Here is a 19,833-nt window from a genome sequence, read left to right on the forward strand (position 1 = left end):
CGTAAGAGAAATACTTTTAGTTTTTCCTCATTGAGTATGATGTTAACTGTGGGTTTGTCATATATGGCCTTTATTATGTTGAGGTATGTTTCCTCTGTTCTCACTTTGCCAAGAGTTTTTATCGTAAGTGCATGCTGGATTTTGTCAGATGCCTTGTCTGCATCTATTGATGTGATTATATGATTTTTATCCTTCATTTTGCTTATCTGGTGTATCGTGTTAATTGATTTGTGGATATTGTACCAACCTTGCATCCCAGGAAAAGGTCATTGTGTATGATCTTTTTAATGCATTGTTGGATCTGGTTTGCTAGTATCTTTTATCTTTCTGATAACAGCCATTCTAACATGTGAGTTAATATCTCGTTGTGGTTTTGATTTCCATTTCCCTGGTGATTATCATTGTTGATGAGCACCTTTTCATGTACCTACTAGACATTTATATATCTTTTTTGGAAAAAAAAAATCTATTTAGGTTCTTTCCCCATTTTTTAATTGGATTATTTGGTGGGGTTTTCTTTGTTCTCTTTTTTTGTTTGTTTGTTTTTTGAGTTTTGAGTTCCATACATGAGTATATTTTGGTTATTAATTTTTATCAAATGTGCAGTTTGAAAATATATTTTCCCATTCTGTAGGTTGCCTTTTCACTTTGTTGATTATTTCTTTTGCTGTGCAGAAGCTTTTTAGTTTGGTATAGTCCCACTTCACAATTTTTTATTGTGTTACTTATACTTTAGGTGTCATAACCAAAAAATCGTTGCCAAAATCCATGTCAAGGAACTTTTTCCCTATGTTTTCTCCTATATTTTTTATGATCTTAGGTTTTACATTTAAGTCTTTGATCCATTTTGAGATAATTTGTGGGTGGTGTAAGGTGAGGGGTCTAATTTTCTTCTTTTGCATGTATATATCCTATTTTTCCAACATTATTTATTGAGGTATTTTTGGCTCCATTGTTAACTATTAGTTGACTCTGTATACTAGGGTTTATTTGGGGGCTCTCTTATCTTTTCCATTGGTCTATATGTCTATTTTATGCTAGTACCATACTGTTTTAATTGCTCTAGGTTTGTAATATAGTTTGAAATCAGAAAATGATTTGTCTGGTTTTGTTGTTCTTTCTCAGGATTTCTTTGGCTGTTTAGGGTATTTTGTGATATCAAACAAATTTTAAGATTATTTTTATTTCTGTTTAAAAAATGCAGTTGGAATTTTGGTAAGGATTGTATTAGATCTGTAAATGGCTTTAGGTCGTATGTACATTTTAACAGCATTAACTTTCCAATCCATAAACATGGGATATCGTTTCATTTATTTGTATCTTCTTTAATTTTATTAGTATCTTATAGTTTCAATGTAGAGCTCTTTCATCTCCTTGATTAAATTTACTTCTAAATAATTTATTGTTGTGGTGCTACTGTGAATGGGATAATTTTCTTTATTCAGAAAATGTATCAGTGTAAAGAAACAACCGATTTGTATGTTGCTTTTGTATCACGCAGCTTGACTGAACTTGTATATAAGGAAAAACAATTTGGGGGGTAGATTTTTAGGATTTTGCACACACACACACACATACACACATACATATATATAAATAAAATCTTGTCATCTGTAAATAGAGACAGTTTACTCTTTCTTTCCAATTCTGTTGCTTGTAGTTTCTTTTTCTTGACTGAATGCTCTGGATAGGACTTTTCAGTATAATGTTCAGTAGGAACGGTGAGAGTAGGCACCCTTCTTCTAATCTTAGAGGAAAAGTTTTCAGCCTTTCATCTTTCAGTATGATGTTAGCTGTGGGCTTGTCATATGTAGGTTTTATTATGTTGAGGTACATTCTTTCTATACCCAATTTGTTGTGAATGTTTCTCATGAATGGATGTTGAATTTTGTTAGACTCATTTTCTAGATCTATTGAGATGGACCATATAATTTATTCTATTAATTTGTTGTATCACATTTACTGATTTGCAAGTGTTGAACCATTTTTGCATCCTAGGGATAAATCCCACTTGATTATGATTATGGTGTATGGTCTTTTTAATGTGCTGTTGAATTTGTTTTTTTGTTTTTTTTTTTAATTTATATCCATCAGGGATATTACACTTTCTTGTAGTGTCCTTATCTGGCTTTGGTATCAGAGTAATGCTCACCTAGTTTGGAAGTGTTTGGGAAGGATTGGCTTTCTCTAATAAAGTCATATTTGGAACCATTTTAAACAGTTAGTGACTTTGAAAGTTTTACTTCCTAAGGTACTTTTTCCCTCTTCTTAATTTTGCTTGCAATAGTTGTTGTGGATCAGGATACAGAAGAGAAGTCCCAAATACGAGTGTACATAAAAACACAAATTTCTGGGTTCCACATTAGATGTAAGGCATCAAATTGGAGATGGGTCCCTGGAATCTACACTTCTAACATTTTAGATGATTAAGATATAGATAGACCACTAACCATTCTTTAAGAAATACTGGGCTGAAGAGTGCCTTCTACTTAGGTAGTAACGGCCCCTAGGAAGACATTAAATTTCATAATTTAAACAAACTCCCAAAGCTCCAATAAGCCCTCGTGTGCTTGACTCGGGAGCTAACTGCCTGACTCAGACCTGACAGTTCTGCGGGCAGCATAGACCATGTCTTGTATCTCTTTAGTCAATTCCCAGCTTATCAGAAACTAGTCTTTATTCATCTCTTTATCCGAGGATAGAGGAGTAAAAAATTTTAGTGCAAATGAAAACACTGTATTGAGACTTTAAAAACAAATATGATCACTGCAGAAAGCATACAGTCATGCATTATACTATTATGATGTCTCAGATTCTGTTCTTTGAGATTGCCACAGGGTATCATCATTCGTATTGCTTCTTCCCCAGTTTATTTTTCAACATTATGGATTTGGAAACATTTGCTTTCTGTTAATAAAGAACTAAATAATGTCATGCTCTTTCTAACTGAACATAGTAGTAACACTTTTGATCAGCTGTGGCTACATGAGAGTTATGTTATTGGAGTTTTGGTTTGTTAAAATAAGGTTGTACCAATTATACCTATACCAACTCCGTTGTAACCACTCAAATATTAAGCTCTTCCTTAGATATAGATACGCTATTGCTTTGAAAATATGCATTTATTTATGAGGGTATTATCTTTCATATATTGTTCCCTCTCACATTATGTGAGTACTCAGTAACATCACAATAATAATTGCTGGACACCAGTTCTGTGGAGAATTTTATGGACAGTCTTAGCCCACACAGACGTAAAAGGCAAACAAGGTCTAAGGATTTGAAAGAAAGAAATAGAATTGTTTTTATTTGCAGGTGATTTGTTTACAGGGATAATCCAAGACAGTAATTATTTTGGTAGGCCATATAGTGATGGGAAAATCTAAGAGAATCTGTATATAAAGTATTACAACTAACTCACCAAAATAAGTGGGTATAAGATGAGTACACAATAATCAAACTTTTTCATATAGAGCAAAAACCATGTATATCCAGCGGCCTACTTGACATCTCCATCTGGATAATACATCTCAAATTCAAATGTCTAAAACAGTACTCTGGAATACCTACCCATCTTCCCTTCTCACTTCCAACCCACTCCTCCCATGTCATGATTCTGGGTCCGGTTTCTCAGGTCAAAATCTTAGAATCATGTCATCCTTGATTCTTCTTTCTTACTCCACAATCAACCTGTCAGCACAACCTGTTGTCTCTAGCTTCCAAATATATAGGGTGGGGAGAAAAGTAGGGTAGTTGTGAGTACATGAAACAAGAGTTTATCTTTGTATTATTATTTATTAATTATTGTATTATTTTCCATACAAACAACTGTAAACCTACTTTTGCCCCACCCTGTATTTATAAAAATGCCACTCCTTAACACCCTCCCTTGCAATCACATAGACCACGGCTTTCATTCCCTCTTATCTGGACTATTGCACCACTTCTCTGCTTCCACTTTTGGGTTGCTGCAGTCTATTCTTCACATAGCAGCCAGCATTAACCTTTTCACACATGTAGGATCATGTTACTTCCTTGTTCAAAACACTATAGAGGCTTTTTGTTACACTTAGAATAAAATCAGGACTCCTACTAGGAGACCTGAGCCCAGCTCCTACCACCTTCTCCTTCCCTGCACTCTGGACACATCAGCCTCCTTTTCTTCAACATGCTAAGTACCTCTACTTTCTTTCCCCAGATCTCCCCCATTAGGCCTCAGCTCCAGTGTCCCTCCTCAGAGAAGTATTCTCTGTTCCTACTGTGTGTAATTTGTCTTTATATGTTACATATCATTGCCTGATATGTTCCAGTTTGTTGTCCCCACTGCAATGTTAGTGCCATGAAAGCAGGCTCCTTGCTTTTGTTCACGTAGCCCCAGTACTAGACAGCCATGGGATTCAGTATATTTGTGTTGAATTTATGGAGTGTACACTTTTTTTTTTACCTTGTCTGGCCACTTTATATATTTCCATTTGTAACTTGGAGAGTAAACTTTCAGTTCTGTGAGAGAAAAAAACTGTATCTTAACCTCCTTTGTATATCTAGCATCTAACAAGTCAGTGTTTGACCCGTCCCGCAGGTCGAGCAATGAGGACCCTAGAGGGGGAGTGAGGATGAGAAAGGGGCAAGAGGCACAAAGAATGGAGACAAGACAGTGCTCTGATCAAGTCTCGTTTATTCTTCGTCACAATAGCATTTTTGTAGCTCAGGAGAAGAGGAAGTTTTCATTAGGGAGGAGCGGAGCTGCAGCTGGGGCGTTATCTAACGGATAAGAGTTAAGATGAAGGACAGCAACTCCCAAGAAGAGAAAGAGGGAAGTTGCCCTTAATTAGGAGCAGACAACTATTATGGGATAATGAGGCCACGCCAAGCAGAACTTTAGGATGCCGGTCAGCAAGACTTTAGCCGAGGAACTTTTTAGTTCCCCACAGGTCCCCCTTTTTTATTTTATTTAAGCTGAGAGCCTTGCGGGGACTGCGCCTGTCTTAGGTCGGGAGATCGCCACACGGAGCTAACCTTGCCCTACCCGTCATTGGTTATCTAGGGCAGCTTCCTTTTTTGGCCAGATACCTGTCTTAGGCGGCGGCTGGCAATGCGTGTGGTCTCCGGTTGCCCGTCATTGACTTGTCCAGTCCAGCTCACCAAGGCATTAGTTACGTGTATGAGCATCATAGTAAGTTGCAGTCTCAGCCTGTTCCAATTTATGATAATGGACCTGTATTGGCTGCATTTTTATGGCATCTATTTGTTGCTTGATAAAGGCCATCACCTTATTGAAAAGGAAAGGTCCTAAGGATAGAAGCAGGAGTAGCCCTATGAGAGGTCCTAACAGTGGAAGGAGATAGGGAAGGACTCCATTAAGTCCGCTCCACAGGGGATTTTCGAAGAGTTCTTTTCTTCTTCTCACTAGGTCTTCCTGTAGCTTCTTTATTTTGTCTCGGACGATGCCTGATTTGTTGGCGTAGAAGCAGCAATGTTCCTCCCCCACAGCTGCAGGGGGGCCCGAATAATGCAAGGTAGGGATCTCCATTTTGCGGCCCCCCAAGGCCACCTTCTATGTCCGGGCAAAAATGCAGTAGTACCCCGAGCAGCAGGATTACGTTCTTCTTGAACATGTCCTGAAACAGAAAATAAGGAAATTTTCCTCAGGGTAAATCCTTATCCCTGGGTTTAGTTGTGGTTATTTATTGTGTCAGACTTGCTATTTATTTGTTTAACCAGACGTTCCGGTAGCCATCTGGCAGACTTCATTTCTTTAGAGTAGATGCACACTGATCCTCGGCCCCAGATAAGTACTGGGTCTGGGCCATGCCAGGAATTAGTGGATCTTTCCACAAGACCGAAGCGAATTGCTTTTCAGTTTCGGTTTGCCAAAAGCGAGTGGCTGCAGACTGGCCACTAGCATCTAAATTTTAAAAATTGAGTATAAAGAGGGCATGGGAAAGGATGTTTCTTGGTGACCCCCTCGTGGGATACCATTCCCCCTTTTTTATTTTATTTAAAGTAATTTTAAGAGTTTGATCTGCCCTTTCTACTATTCCTTGCCCTTGTGGATTATAAGGGATACCTGTAATGTGTTGGATGTTGAGACGTTTGCAAAACTGGGAGAAATTAGAGCTAATGTATCCTGGCCCATTATCTGTTTTTAGTTGTTGGGGACATCCTAATACTGCAAAGGTGGCCAGCATATGGCTAATGACATGTTTGGTGGCTTCGCCCGTTTGAAGGGAAGCAAAAATGAATCCACTATAGGTATCTATAGTAACATGTATGTATTTAAGATTGCCAAAGTCAGAAAAATGGGTAACATCCATTTGCCATAGAGCGTTAGGAATTAGCCCTCTAGGATTTACTCCTAGATGAGGGGTTGGTAAATGGATAGCACATGATGGGCAATTCTTTACTATTTGCCTAGCTTGTTCTTTTGTGATGTGATGCATAAGACGTAATGTTTTTGCATTAAGGTGATGTAGTTGATGGCTATTTTGTGCAGCAGCGAGTTTGTCCTGAATGCTGTTATTGGCCACAAATAATTGAGAGACCTGGGGAGTTCGGGTGGCAAGATCAGCTTTTTGGTTCCCTTCAGCTAGGGGACCCGGTAATCTGGAATGAGCACGTAAGTGTCCAATGTAAAATGAATGTAACCTTTGAATGATTAATTTTTGTAATTGTCTAAACAGTTCTCCAGCATTGGAGGTGCTCTTTATTTGGCCAGCCGTCTCTAGTAAGGGTACAGAGTGTGCAATGTAAGCACTATCAGTGTATATGTTAAGCGGACGGTCAGGGAAAGCAGAAAAAACCGCCAGTACTGCTTGCAGCTCTGTTATTTGAGCAGAGGTGCTTTTGGTCATAAATGATACCTCTTTATTTAGATATGTATAAGCTGCTTTGCCAGTGGACGACCCATCAGTGAATACTAACAAGGCACTTGCTATTGGCTGTGATGCCGTGCGTAGGGGAAAAACAAACTCATGCCTGTTAGCGAAATTAACGAGTTTGTCTGGAGGATAGTGATTATCTAACGTCCCCTTAAAGGAAGCCAGAGAAATGGGCCAAGAATCAGTAGATTGCATGAGCCAATTAATTTGATCAAGGTTATAGGGTTGGATTATTATGTCTGGCTCCTTGCCAAAATAGCATTTACCCTGATCACGGCCTTTTATAATGAGCTCAGCTACAGATTGATAATATGGTTCAATGACCTTTTTAGGAGTGGCCGGTAGATGGATCCACATAAGAGGTGCTGTTTGCCAAAATACAGCTGTAGGGGAGAGTGTTGTTTTACATATAATAAATTTTAGAGGTTTGTCATAATTTATAAAAGTAGTAGCCTGGGAATGAATAGCATGTTCAACCTTGTGTATAGCCTGTCTCCCTTCAGGGGAGAGTTCACGGGGGGATGTGGGATTAGCGTCCCCGTGAAGGATATCATATAGTGGCTTAAGTTCCCCTTTGCTGATTTTCAAATAAGGCATTAGCCAATTGATGTCACCTAGAAGTTTTTGGAAGTCATTCAGTGTCTTAAGTTTGTCTAATCTTAATTCTAATTTTTGAGAAGAAACTTGGGACCCCCTTAATTGGAAACCTAGATAATTGTACGGGTCAGTGAGTTGTACCTTGTCAGGAGCTATTTCTAAACCATTGTTTTGCAGAGCAATGCGCATTTCATCATAGCATTTTAAAACTTCAGTTCCTGTCTTGCCTGCAATTAATATATCATCCATATAATGTATTATATACATGTTAGGCCAGCGGTTTCTTATAGATTGTAGAGCTGTGGCTACAAAAGATTGACACAAAGTAGGACTATTTGCCATCCCTTGGGGCAGGACACGCCACTGAAATCTTTTCATGGGTGCCCTAAAATTTGTTTCTGGCAGGCTGAACGCAAAGCGCTTTTGATCTTCCGGATGCAAGGGAATGGTGAAAAAACAGTCTTTTAAATCTATGACTGTTTTGAAATAGCCTAATGGTATGGCGACGGGTGAAGGGAGCCCTGGCTGTAGGGCTCCCATGAGCACCATAGTCCGATTCACTGCTCTTAGATCTTGTAGTAATCGCCACTTGCCTGATTTCTTTTTGATAACAAAAATAGGGGTGTTCCATGGAGAGTTACTGGGGACAATATGGCCAGCCTCGAGTTGCTCCTGTACCAACTATTGTGCGGCTAGCAATTTTTTACTAGTAAGAGGCCATTGATCGACCCATACCGGCTCATCAGAGAGCCAAGTAATTTTTTCAGCATGGGCCACAGGAGTGTCAATGGCCCCTAAGAAAAATGGCCTAAACCTGCTCTGTCATTTTTTGGAGGAGTGTTTATAGGTGCCGTTATACCTGTGCTATTCTTTCCTAGTCCCTGACCTGGTATGTATCCTGCTCTTAACATTTGGGCGGTGACCGTGGTGTTGGGACTTCCTATTATTAGCCCTATTTGAGATAGGAGGTCCCTTCCCCAAAGATTTATAGGTAGACCGGCTATAACATATGGTTGGATGGTACCTTGATTTCCCTCCTGATCTTTCCAAGTTAATAATTTAGAGCTTCTCTCAGGATTCTGACTTTGTCCTATTTCCTTTAAATGAGTCATGGTTGTGTCTAAGGGCCAGGCTTCAGGCCAATCTTCTCTTTTTATAATTGTAACATCTGCCCCAGTGTCTATTAGGCCAGAGAACTCCTTGCCATCTAGCCATAGTAGCATAGTGGGCTTTTGTGCTGAAATAATTTTAGTCCAAAAAACGTCAGAGGACCCAAATCCACGATCACCTCTGTACTGCGAGACGGCAGTATTGGCAGTAGAGAGTAAAGGCAGGAGCAGTAATTGTGCAAATCTTTGGCCTGAAGCAATGGTGTTAATATGTTTAGGGGAGGAAACCATGACCTTGATTTCTCCGGCAAAATCATTATCTATGACTCCTGGGAGGACCTGCAGACCGTTCATGGTCGAACTACTGCGGCCTATTATTAAACCAAAGGTATTATCGGGGAGAGGGCCAAATATTCCCGTGGGAAGAGCCTGAACCCCCATTTCTGGGGTTAATACTGTATGGGTGGAGGAACTAAGGTCCAATCCTGCGCTTCCTGCTGTGGCTCTGAGGAGGCTTGAAACGGATTGCTGGTTGACGGAACAAAGCTTACTGCCCCATAGATTTGTTTGGGTTTGGAGGCCTGGGGCTGGCCCCTTTTCCCGTTTCCCTGTATAGGTGGCAAACTGTTGCCCTGGGCATCCATTTTAGATTTGCATTCATTTGCCCAATGATTTCCCCTTTTGCATCTGGGACATAACCCTGGAGCTGGAGTTTTATTATTAGATTCCTTTTTCCCTTTGCAATTTCTTGCAAAATGACCAGTTTCTCCACAACTAAAGCATTTTTTCTTCCCTTGTTGAGCTAGAAACTGCTTAACAGTAAAACCCTGCATTGCTGCAGCCATGGCGAGGCCTTGTTGGTAGGCTGCTCCGATGTCAGAGCACAAGCGTATATATCCGCTTAAATCAGTTTTCTTTTTGTATGGCCTAATAGCTGCCTGGCAGGCAGCATTCGCATTTTCGAAAGCTAATTGTTTAACAAAGTCTGTGCCAGCGTCAGCACTACCAAAAATCCTACCAGCTGCAGTAATGAGTCTATGGACAAAATCTGCAAAAGGCTCATCTGGTCCTTGTTTAATGTTAGTGAGAGAGGAGCTCATATCACCCTTAGTGGGGAGCTTCCTCCATGCTCTTGTACCTGCTGCTTGAATTTGAGCAAAAAGTCCTGGATCATATTGCATTTGATTGTCACTAATTCCATAGTTGCCTTCTCCAATTAACATATCAAAATTCCACCCATTATTTGCCTGCATATTGCATCTAGCAGTATCCTTACAGATTTCTACATATTCTGATTTCCATAGGAGATAGTCCCCTCCAGCTAGAGTCGCTCGAGCCAATGCTTGCCAATCACTTGGAGTGAGCCACTGATCTGTGACCGATTCTAAAATGGCCATAGTGTAAGGAGCCGTGGCTCCGTATTGAGCTACTGCAGTTTTTAATTCCTTTATGACTTTGAAATCAAATCCAGTGTGGTGTCGCCAGGCCTGTCCCTGGGCATCTACTGTTTCCGACACTGGAAATGCCTCTATTTCCTCCAAGCCTGGTATTAGTCCTGACTGAAGGGGAAGTTTGGGGGCCGCTCCTCTGACTGGGGGCCTCTGGCTTTGGGGGCCCTCTACAGAGGGTTAAAGTTCTTTTCTTTGCTTTCCTATTTTTAGCCCCTCTAATTGTCTTATTAATTCCTGATGCTCCTTTTCTAATTGTATTTGTTCTTTTAAATATTCAATTTTATTCCTCAGTTCTTCTCGAGGATTAATAACAGGGTATGCAGAAGGGGGAGCGGAGGGTGAGATATAGGGCGGTGGCCTTGTTTTCAGAGGCGGCCGTTCAGGGTTATGGTATTTGGCTGCCTCTTCTGCCAAGCGATCCCAATTAACCTCTCCCTCGTCAAAATGATTTGCAGTATATTCTGATAGGTCTGGATATAACTTCTTTTTTGATTTCACCGACACTTCTTTAGGTGCCGCAGCTCCCCCTTCTGTAATCTGAAACTCTGACGGCTTACACTTCGGACTGTCCTGTTTTTCTTTCGGTTTAACTACTTCGTCCTCACCGTCATTTTCAAGAGATATTAAATTATCCTCCTCTCGGCTGTCATTTCCTTTATTTTTTCTACTTTCCTCCTTATGATTTGTCTTTAAGATATATTGACCCTTTTTTACTACATTAGCTACTACCAGATCACTATGTCTTTGAGATAAGAGTTCATCTATTAGATTCCAATAAGAGAAGGCGGTTTACAGGAACCTTCTCCGGATCAAACGTATCATAAAAGTCTTTTAAGGCATCCCCTACTCTTTTCCACCATTGTGGATCAATGTTCCCTTCAGTGGGAAACCAGGGACATAAGCCTTTGATATAATCAAAATATTTCAGCAACTGTTTTACTTTAACCTTTACTCCTCGTGCCTTTAATGCCTGTCCGAGCTGTTCAACAAAAAGCTCATGTCGGCTCATTTCTTGCCCCATGATCGCCGTTCACTTACCGCGGTGAGGTCAGCGCGGCAGGTTCCCGCGTAGCCTTTTCCTCTTCTCTACTTGGCCGGCTCCTCGAACGACGTCCTTCACTGAGTCCCCCGTTCTCGGGCCCCACGTTGGGCGCCACTTGACCCGTCCCGCAGGTCGAGCAACGAGGACCCTAGAGGGGGAGTGAGGATGAGAAAGGGGCAAGAGGCACAAAGAATGGAGACAAGACAGTGCTCTGATCAAGTCTCGTTTATTCTTCGTCACAACAGCATTTTTGTAGCTCAGGAGAAGAGGAAGTTTTCATTAGGGAGGAGCGGAGCTGCAGCTGGGGCGTTATCTAACGGATAAGAGTTAAGATGAAGGACAGCAACTCCCAAGAAGAGAAAGAGGGAAGTTGCCCTTAATTAGGAGCAGACAACTATTATGGGATAATGAGGCCACGCCAAGCAGAACTTTAGGATGCCGGTCAGCAAGACTTTAGCCGAGGAACTTTTTAGTTCCCCACAAGTGTTTATATATAAATTATTGAGTTATACACATTTTATGCATTATACCCCCCCCCTTGATTAGACTAAGATTGTATGCAAGTTTGGGTTCTATACCATTAAAACTAATGAATTGATCAGTATCTCTTGTTTCAAAGGAGCCAGAGCGTCCTTGTTACATCATGTCTAAGAAGGACAGAGATGAAAAGTAGATTCTGTACCTCTTGCTGCATGTAGCAACTGTCTTCTGAGGAATTATACCTTATTTGTCGCACTGCGTTAGTATAATCTTACGTTTGGTGTTTTCCTTCTAGTGTGTGTATGTGTCATCTTTTCTGTTCACTATATGTAGAGGGATTATCAAGCAGCACAGATTACTCTTAATTGGTAAAGCTAAAAACACCTTTAGACTTTATTACTTATTATTCCACTCCTCAGACTATGTAATCTTTACAAAATTGAGTTAAAACCAAATTTCCAACCCATTTAGTATGTTCTTGTCTTTTTCTAATGTATTCCCTCTACTTCTTGAATGAAGTTACTGTCATTTGAAGCTTGTGTTCTTATGAATTATGATGGTGATGGAAATAGTTGTTTCACAGAATGAGTTTTGTTCTTACATGATTTCTTAAAATGCAACAGAAAGATAAACATGGGCTATTTAGAAATTTAATGGCTGACTGAATTTCTGGCTTTCTTTGTGTATAAACAGGTAACAGTAAGTATGTGGGCTCCCCCTGCCCTAGGTCATTTATATTTAACATCACTGTTACGTCATGGTGATGTCTAGGAGGTTTGCTCTTTCAAAACCTGTTCTAGCCCTGTCTGGTGTGGCTCATTGGGTTGGGTGTCATTCCGAAAACCAAAAAGTCCCTGGTTCAGCTCCCAGTCAGGACAGGCCTGGGTTGCTGGTCCAGGTCCCCCGTTGGGGGCGTGCCAGGGGCGGCCTGTTGATGGTTCTGCTTTCATCAGTGTCTCACTCCCTCTTTTTCTCCCTCCCTTACCCTGTCTAAAAATAAGTTTAAAAAATCCCTTTTAAAAAATTGTTCAAGTGGTAAGTTCTAGTATCAAGTGGGATAGTTAAAAATGATACTCAAATATTTAATCCACGATGTCATAGATCAATGTGTTCCAAGCTCTTAGGTTAGGAAGATATTTCAGTTCTTGGAAATTTCTATCCCAAAATTTATTTTTGTTTAGTTCGTTTGTCTCTTTAGTTACAGTGTGATTGATCATGGTTGTTATCTCTATGCATTATTGCCTGCCAAGTATGTGTAGTTGTTTTATCTATTTATTGTACATGTATCAAAAACCCAAGTAAGCCTTTTTAAGGTATATTATTGTCAAGTATGTCAACCAAAATAAATTTCACCATTCAGTCTGCCTGAGAAGTTTCTGTTTTTGCATTACCTTGCATTAGGGAAAATACTCTTGCTTTTTGTTATTGTTGTTTTGTTTTTTGTTTTTTTTTCATTTTGTTAAAACACAGAACACTTAATTGATTTTCTATATAAAGAAAGGAATGCACATTTTGAATAGAATATTAGTGTCCACTTTTCTTAAAGATATTTTCTCATGACAAAATTAAAGTTTCTGACTTTGGTTTGGGGAAATGTATTTTTTGAGGAATTGCTTCTTATGCTGTTTTCTTTTTACTTACAGTATATCTCTGTACCGGGGTAATTGTAGACCTATACGATTTGAACCACCAATGCTGGATTTCCATGAACAGTAAGTTTAAAATGTCTAGACCATAATTCTCCTTTAAAATATTGTATGTACCTAACTCATGCATTTGTCTTGTCTTTTGTCTGTATTATCTCTTTGAGAAAGTTAACGTTGTAGTCGTCAGGGAAACAAATGATGTTGAATACTGTTTGCAAATGGGAAGTGATATTATGAACCTAACATGATATTAACTTTTGAAGTTTGAAAACTACTCACATATTTGAGTCTCTGTTTCAGAGACTGTTACCTTCAGAAGCAGCATAAAAATTATAGGTTACTTTCTCTGATGACACTTCATTTCCATTTTTATTATTTAAATGTTTTCCTGTGGATGTAGAAGGATACTTTCTTTACTTATTTGATGTATTGCTTTCTTCTTCTTCTTCTTAAGCCCCTGTGTTGGAGGCGAAACAGCACTAGGTGTTAGACCCGTAGAGTCAGACCTGACCTTGGTTCAGCAACCTTGATGCTTGAGTCTGACTAAGAAATAATTCAGAGCCAAGACTGAAATTTTAAGAGAAAGTTTATTTAGACAGTCAAAGAGGTAGAAGGAGTGAGCTGTAGAAGAAATAGGCTCAGGAAACGAGTTACAGAGGCAAAAGAAGGGCTCATGGAGCTTAGTAGAAAAGAGAGGAGAGGAAAGCATGCCTGGGGGAAGGGAGCGGGGAAAGGTGTGGGGGTGCTCCAAAGTACAATCATCAAATTAATGATATTATCACCAACCCAGAAGGGTAAACAAAGGCAAATCCCACAGAAGGACAGGTTCAGCTACAGACTTGCTTCCTCAAACTACACTTCTGGCTCACCTCCTACCTCTGGGTCTCAGGTTTCTCACACTGGAGATACACTAAGGGGAAAACAAGTCTTCACCCATATTTGTTCCCAACCCAATTTAGCAGATGAATAAGGAGAACTTCTTAAATGATATAACTAATAGAGTAATGCCCCTCTGATAAGTTAGAATGGACAGGATAAAAACTGATGAACTCCATTCTAAGACTGTGACATAGGCAATACGAGGGTATATGAGCATATGTGAGTGTGGGAACAGAGGCGATCAGTATGCTATACCAAAAATTTTAGTCTAAAATAGTCAATATTTTTTATTTTGAAAAACTTAGTAACCATTCTAGAAAGATTGTTTAAAAAGTTATATCCAGCTGTTTTTCATTTTAACATTTATTTTTTTGAGAGAGTTTTACAGACTTCATGCATCCCTTGAGATAAAGAAGTTTTCAGGTATACAGAGTACCTGAATTGGAATTGGGAGTTCCTTTTCCAAATTATCTGTTCCTCAACCCTTTGAATAATGTCCCACGCCCCAAATTGGAGAAATTGAATTTTCATATATCTATTGTCATAAAAACCACATGGATGTAAACAGAGTTTCCTAAATTTAGAACTTTTCTTTAAACAATTTTTTTAAAGATTTTATTTATTTTTAGAGAGAGGGGAAGGAAGGGAGAAAGAGAGGGAGAGAAGCATCAATGTGTGGTTGCCTCTTGTGCACCCCCAACCGGGGACCTGACCCGCAACCCAGGCATGTGCCATGACTGGGAATTGAACCAGTGACTCTTCGGTTCGCAGAGCTACACCAGCGTGGGCTAGCACTTTTAACTGTAGAAAATTGGAGGAGATGTGAATGAAGAATTTACCTAGCATTTTTGGAGCCTAAGGTTCATATGAAACTTGAAAGTAGTTATTATCTCACTTATATGTGGAATCTCATGAACGAACAAAATAAACTAACAAAGTGGAGACAGACTCATGAATACTGAGAACAGACTGACAGCTGTCAGAGGGGAGAGGGTTGAGGGCTGGGTGAGAAGGGTGAAGGGGTTAAGCAAAGAAAAAAGAAAGATTCATGGACATAGACAGCTGTATGGTGATGCCAATTGCTGGAGCGAAGGAAGGTAGAAGAGGATAAAGGGGATCAATGGTGATGGAAGCAGACTATTGTGGGGTGGTGAACACACAATGCAAGATACAGATGATGTATTGTAGAACTGTACACCTGAAACCTATATAATTTAACCAGTATCATTCCAATAAACTCATCCATTAATAAAAGAGGTTTAGAACAAACAAAATGAAGTTGTACATTTCATTGCAGAAAGTAAATTATTGTGTCAGATTACTAAAGAAAATCAGAGATTTGTTAGCATGTATCTCTTTTTAAAGTTGTTGGATGTTTATTTTTTTTTACTATCAGAAGCATAAACTTTAATTGGTTGAAATTTTTGCCTTCTTCAACTACTCTTTGCCTCCAAAAATCCCTGCTCTTTTTTAAATGAGTATTAAGTGGACAAAGAATCAGGTTAGAATACCTTAGCATAGAATGGCCCATCTTCATGCCTGTTACTCACCATCCACTCCCCCAGTTTTTGTTAATATAACCCCAGTTTTTTTCAGTTATCCAGCCCTTAAGAAAAGTGACCCTGTTCCCAGTTGAGGAGTAAATCCAAGTTAATCTACATCGATTGTAATAATCCCATTCTTGTTTGTGATCAATTCAGAGGTGGATGTGACCTGTCCTACCCAACAATGTGAGAGGTCTGGCCTACTGAAGGATTTCTGGGGGAGGATTTTTTTCATTCTAAAAAAGAGATACAGTAAAGAAATAGCCCTCTTGCATGTTGGACATTGTCTGCATGTGATTCCTGGTTGATAAGGCAACCACCTTGTAATCAGTGGGAAGTGCTAGCCTGAGGATAAGACCAGCAAGGTGTGTCTGACAGAAAGGAAAAATGGATAGAACTTGTGTCCTTGACCATAGTGTGGAACTGCTGAATTAATCAACCCTGGAACTGCCCATTTCAAGTTTTTCTGTTAGGTGACAGTTACTAGTTTTGCTTTCTTGATCTCTTACAGATTACATGGCATTGCTGACCTATTCCTCCCTCTCAGCTCTCTCTGCCTCCACCCTTGTGAACCACGCTCTCTCTTTTCCTCTTGTGTCTAAGGCCCTTTTTTCTTAGTCTCTTTCGGGGTTCTGTTCCTTTGTCTATCCCCTAACTGTGGCTGCTCCCATTTCCTCAGCCCTTTTCAGCCAGCTCCACACTTTCTTACTAGGTGATATTTCACAACTTTGGTATATACCTACGGTTCCCCACTCTATACTCCTAGTCCCCTCAGTACTCAACTTTGCATCCCCAACACCACCTTAACTTCAGTGCATCCTGCTCTTGCTTCTGTATTTCCAATCTCTGTGAACGGTGCCATCCAGTCACCAAAGCCTGAATCCTGAGGATTCCTGGGTTCCTCCCTTTTCCTCAAAGCACCCCATCCCTTTTTCTCACCAATCTATTACCAGAATCCTGTCAGTTTTTCCTGTCTTGTCCTCTTTAACCTTCATTGCTTACCCTTCTCCCTTTAATTTAGCCCTTGGTCCTTTCTTATCTAGACTGTGACCACATGCTTGCCATTTCCAATTTATGATTTATACTATCAAGAGAGCAATCTCTTACTGTTGAGATCTTACCACGTCATTTCCTTCATCTTATCCCCCCAAAAACCCCTTGAGGATGTCCTGATATCGTCAGGATAATGTGAAATGTCTTAACATCAAGTGTGTTCTTTATAAGAAAAATAGTGTAGAGAACTATTGATACTTAACGCTGCTCTGAAATACCTGATCTTTCTAAGCTTTAGGTATGTTTGCATACTTTAAGAGTTTCTCCCATATAAAAATATTTTTTTAAGGAAGCTTTTATGTAGTCAGAAAAATATAAAGAACAAATGATGACATGCTCTGTTAACCCAGATTCAATAGAGAACATTTTTGCCATATTTTATTTTATATTTTTGTTGATTTTGAATCATTTGAAAGTGGCAGACATGATGGCATTTTATTTCCATATTCTTGAGCACACATATGCATGTATAAGATCATACTACATATTGCAGTACCATTACTGGTATTATAATACACTTCACAATAATTACAGAGTGCTTTTGATTCCTCTGTTTTGGTCAGTGTTTGGTTCTGAGGGATAGAAATCTCACTAAAACTAGTTGGGGCAAAAAATGAGCATATATTGGAGGAATATTGAGGACCATAACGTATCTGCAGGAAGGTAAGAGATGCAGCTGGGACCTGGGGACAACAGGATCACTGTTACCCCATGCCAGTAGTACTCCTCTCTGTGTCTTTTATTTTTGCCTCTTTGCATTCACTTATTGCCCCATATCAACATTTCCTTCCTACAGTGATAACACACACTGACTGCTCTTCAGACTTACCTTGTTTTTTTTTAGTTTGAAAAATCTCAGAGCAATTCGGTAATCACTTTGGCTTAGATCAGATGTCTACCCCACCAGACAGATAAGGTGGGTATTTGGTAGTGAACATGTCTCCTGGGCATTGTCCTTATGTTTAACCCAGAGAAGAGAAATAATACAGTGGGCAGCTACTCCAGTTGAAATCAGTTACAGCCTCCTTGGCCTGTTGCCTCTCTAATGACCCTTAGCGCGACCGGGGATAGCTATCCTCTGTAAAGCAGGCCTTTCCCAGCCTGCCCAGCAGAGGTGGAAACTGCCTTCTCTCTGCTTCCATGGGGCTATGTTGACCCATAAAAGTGGGATGGCTCTCCACCCCAAATTTGGTCCAGGTGTCAAGTCTGATGACGTCACATGTACACACCAAGAGGCTATGAAAAGGTTTACTATACTCACATAATGAAGCTTTCTGGGGAGACCTGGGTGGGGGTGCTCCCAAACAGGTCTGAAACGTGGCTTGAGAGAGCAGAGAAAGGAGATTGACTTGGCTTTGATTGTCGTTAGGGGTGAGGCTGAGGTGGAGTGCATGGTTTGAACTTCTGACTAGATCCAAGAAGGGAGAGTGTGCAGGCTTCCTTACTGGCTTGCCCAGATGTGTAGGGTAAGGTGAAGGGATGTTTGGGGCTTGAAACTGTGAATAATCAAACATTAAACAAGGAGTTAAGAGTCGTCATTATTCATGACGTCTTCTACTAGCATCTGTCAGTCAACTGGTGATCACTGTGATATCTGCTGCCCTACTAGGCCAGGCTATTGAGATAAATACACATTGCCTATCTTTGTCCTTCTGTCACATATTTCACATTTAAAACTTATATGTGGTACAGTAAGTCCAACAAGACTGTATGCTGATTTCTTTTGCTTTAGTTAAATTTGTTTTATGTTTTCAAGTTGTTTTTGCTATACTTTTTCTTCTTGATCCAGCAATGTACTGATTTAATGTCCATGCTATAAATGTTTCAATTTCTTGTTACGTATAGCAGTAATTTTAGGACTTGAGAAGTGTCCTTAACGGAACACATTCTAATATTTTTCCCAAAAATTTTAAGGGACACTTTCATCTCTCACTACCTTGACTGAGCTGCTGAAGTTTTGTCAAGGTACTCTGTGATCTTTTTTTCTACTGTTTTGTTATTTTGCAAATCCAGAAGCCACTCTTAAAACACCCTTTGCAGCATCTGGAAGAACTTGAAGTTGGGTGGAATTTAACGCTCCATGTTGAGTCTGATTGCCATGCAAGGCCTTGCAGAGGTTTTCAGGCTCTTTTGCAAGAAGCAGCCTCCAGTTCCCTGGCCACTTTCTAGACCTAACATATACTGGCTTCTCTCACTACCCTGATTGTCCCTACTGCCCTCTAGAACGTCTTTCACAGTAAGTCACATTACCCTTGCTTAGAAATGGCTATCTTTATTTTCATTTATTTTGTTTTAATTTATTCTTTAATTCTACCTCTTGTTCCCTTTTCCTCTCCCTTTCTTCCCCTCCTACCTCCCTTCATCAGTTGGCTGGAATAGTCTGGGCATAATTACCTCCCCCCTTCCTCTGCTCCCCCTTTAGTTATTTATGCCAGTCTGTTAAATATTTTCTTTTTCCATAACTCCCTTTCTCATACATTTTTTGCAGACTGTAAAAGATGCTTTGGATGGAAACTTGGTTTACTGAGTTCTTTGGCTTATATAATAATTAAGAGCAGAAAACTTGATTTGGAAACTAAAGCTTAAAATGGAGACTTAATGGTTCAAAAAAATGGAAATTGAGTAGACTCATAAAAATGGAGGTCTTTATTGTCAAGTTAAATGCAGTTCATCAAAGGCATTTCTTCCTTATCACTTTTTGGTATTCCAAGAAAATCAAGTAGGCTCTCTTTTCTGAAGGCACATTTGGTGCCTTTTAGCTTTTCAATTTCTGTTTCACCAACACCCAAGCTCAACCTGCAATCTAAAATGTGTTTGAGGAAATGGTCAGGTTTTGTGGTAATTGAGTAGTACAAAGTAGTACTTAGTGATTTGGCGCAATTTCCTGCCAGAAGTTGTGTATTAAGTGCTGTGTCACTGTCATTCATGAGGTTTGTCTCAAGGCAGTTGCTCAGCCATCTCTTCAGCTGTTTCCTGGCATTGCATGTTCTCCCTCTGTGGCATAGGAAGCTTGCCATTGACCACAGAATTGCAGTTTACTTTCCTAAGTACTTTCTGATTCATAGCTGCTTCTTCCTAATTCTTTTAAGCCTCAGACTCTTCTCAAATATGAAAAATAAGTAGCTTTGCTCTAACAGTACAGAGAGCAGCTATA

At 39.8% G+C, this 19,833-nt stretch overlaps 1 protein-coding gene across 1 annotated transcript in view; it reads left to right on the forward strand.

Annotated features, from left to right (window-relative positions):
* Positions 1 to 19,833, forward strand: part of TMEM131 (transmembrane protein 131) — a 253,174-nt gene that overhangs the window by 122,976 nt on the left and 110,365 nt on the right. The window contains exon 4 of the mRNA XM_090281769.1: positions 13,201 to 13,269. Within this exon, the coding sequence (XP_090137895.1) occupies positions 13,201 to 13,269 (69 nt within the window). The remainder of the gene's footprint in view (positions 1 to 13,200; positions 13,270 to 19,833) is intronic.

The sequence above is a fragment of the Furipterus horrens genome, unplaced genomic scaffold (assembly GCF_987537825.1).
Source record: "Furipterus horrens unplaced genomic scaffold, mFurHor1.1.pri manual_scaffold_6, whole genome shotgun sequence".
NCBI lineage: Eukaryota > Metazoa > Chordata > Mammalia > Chiroptera > Furipteridae > Furipterus > Furipterus horrens.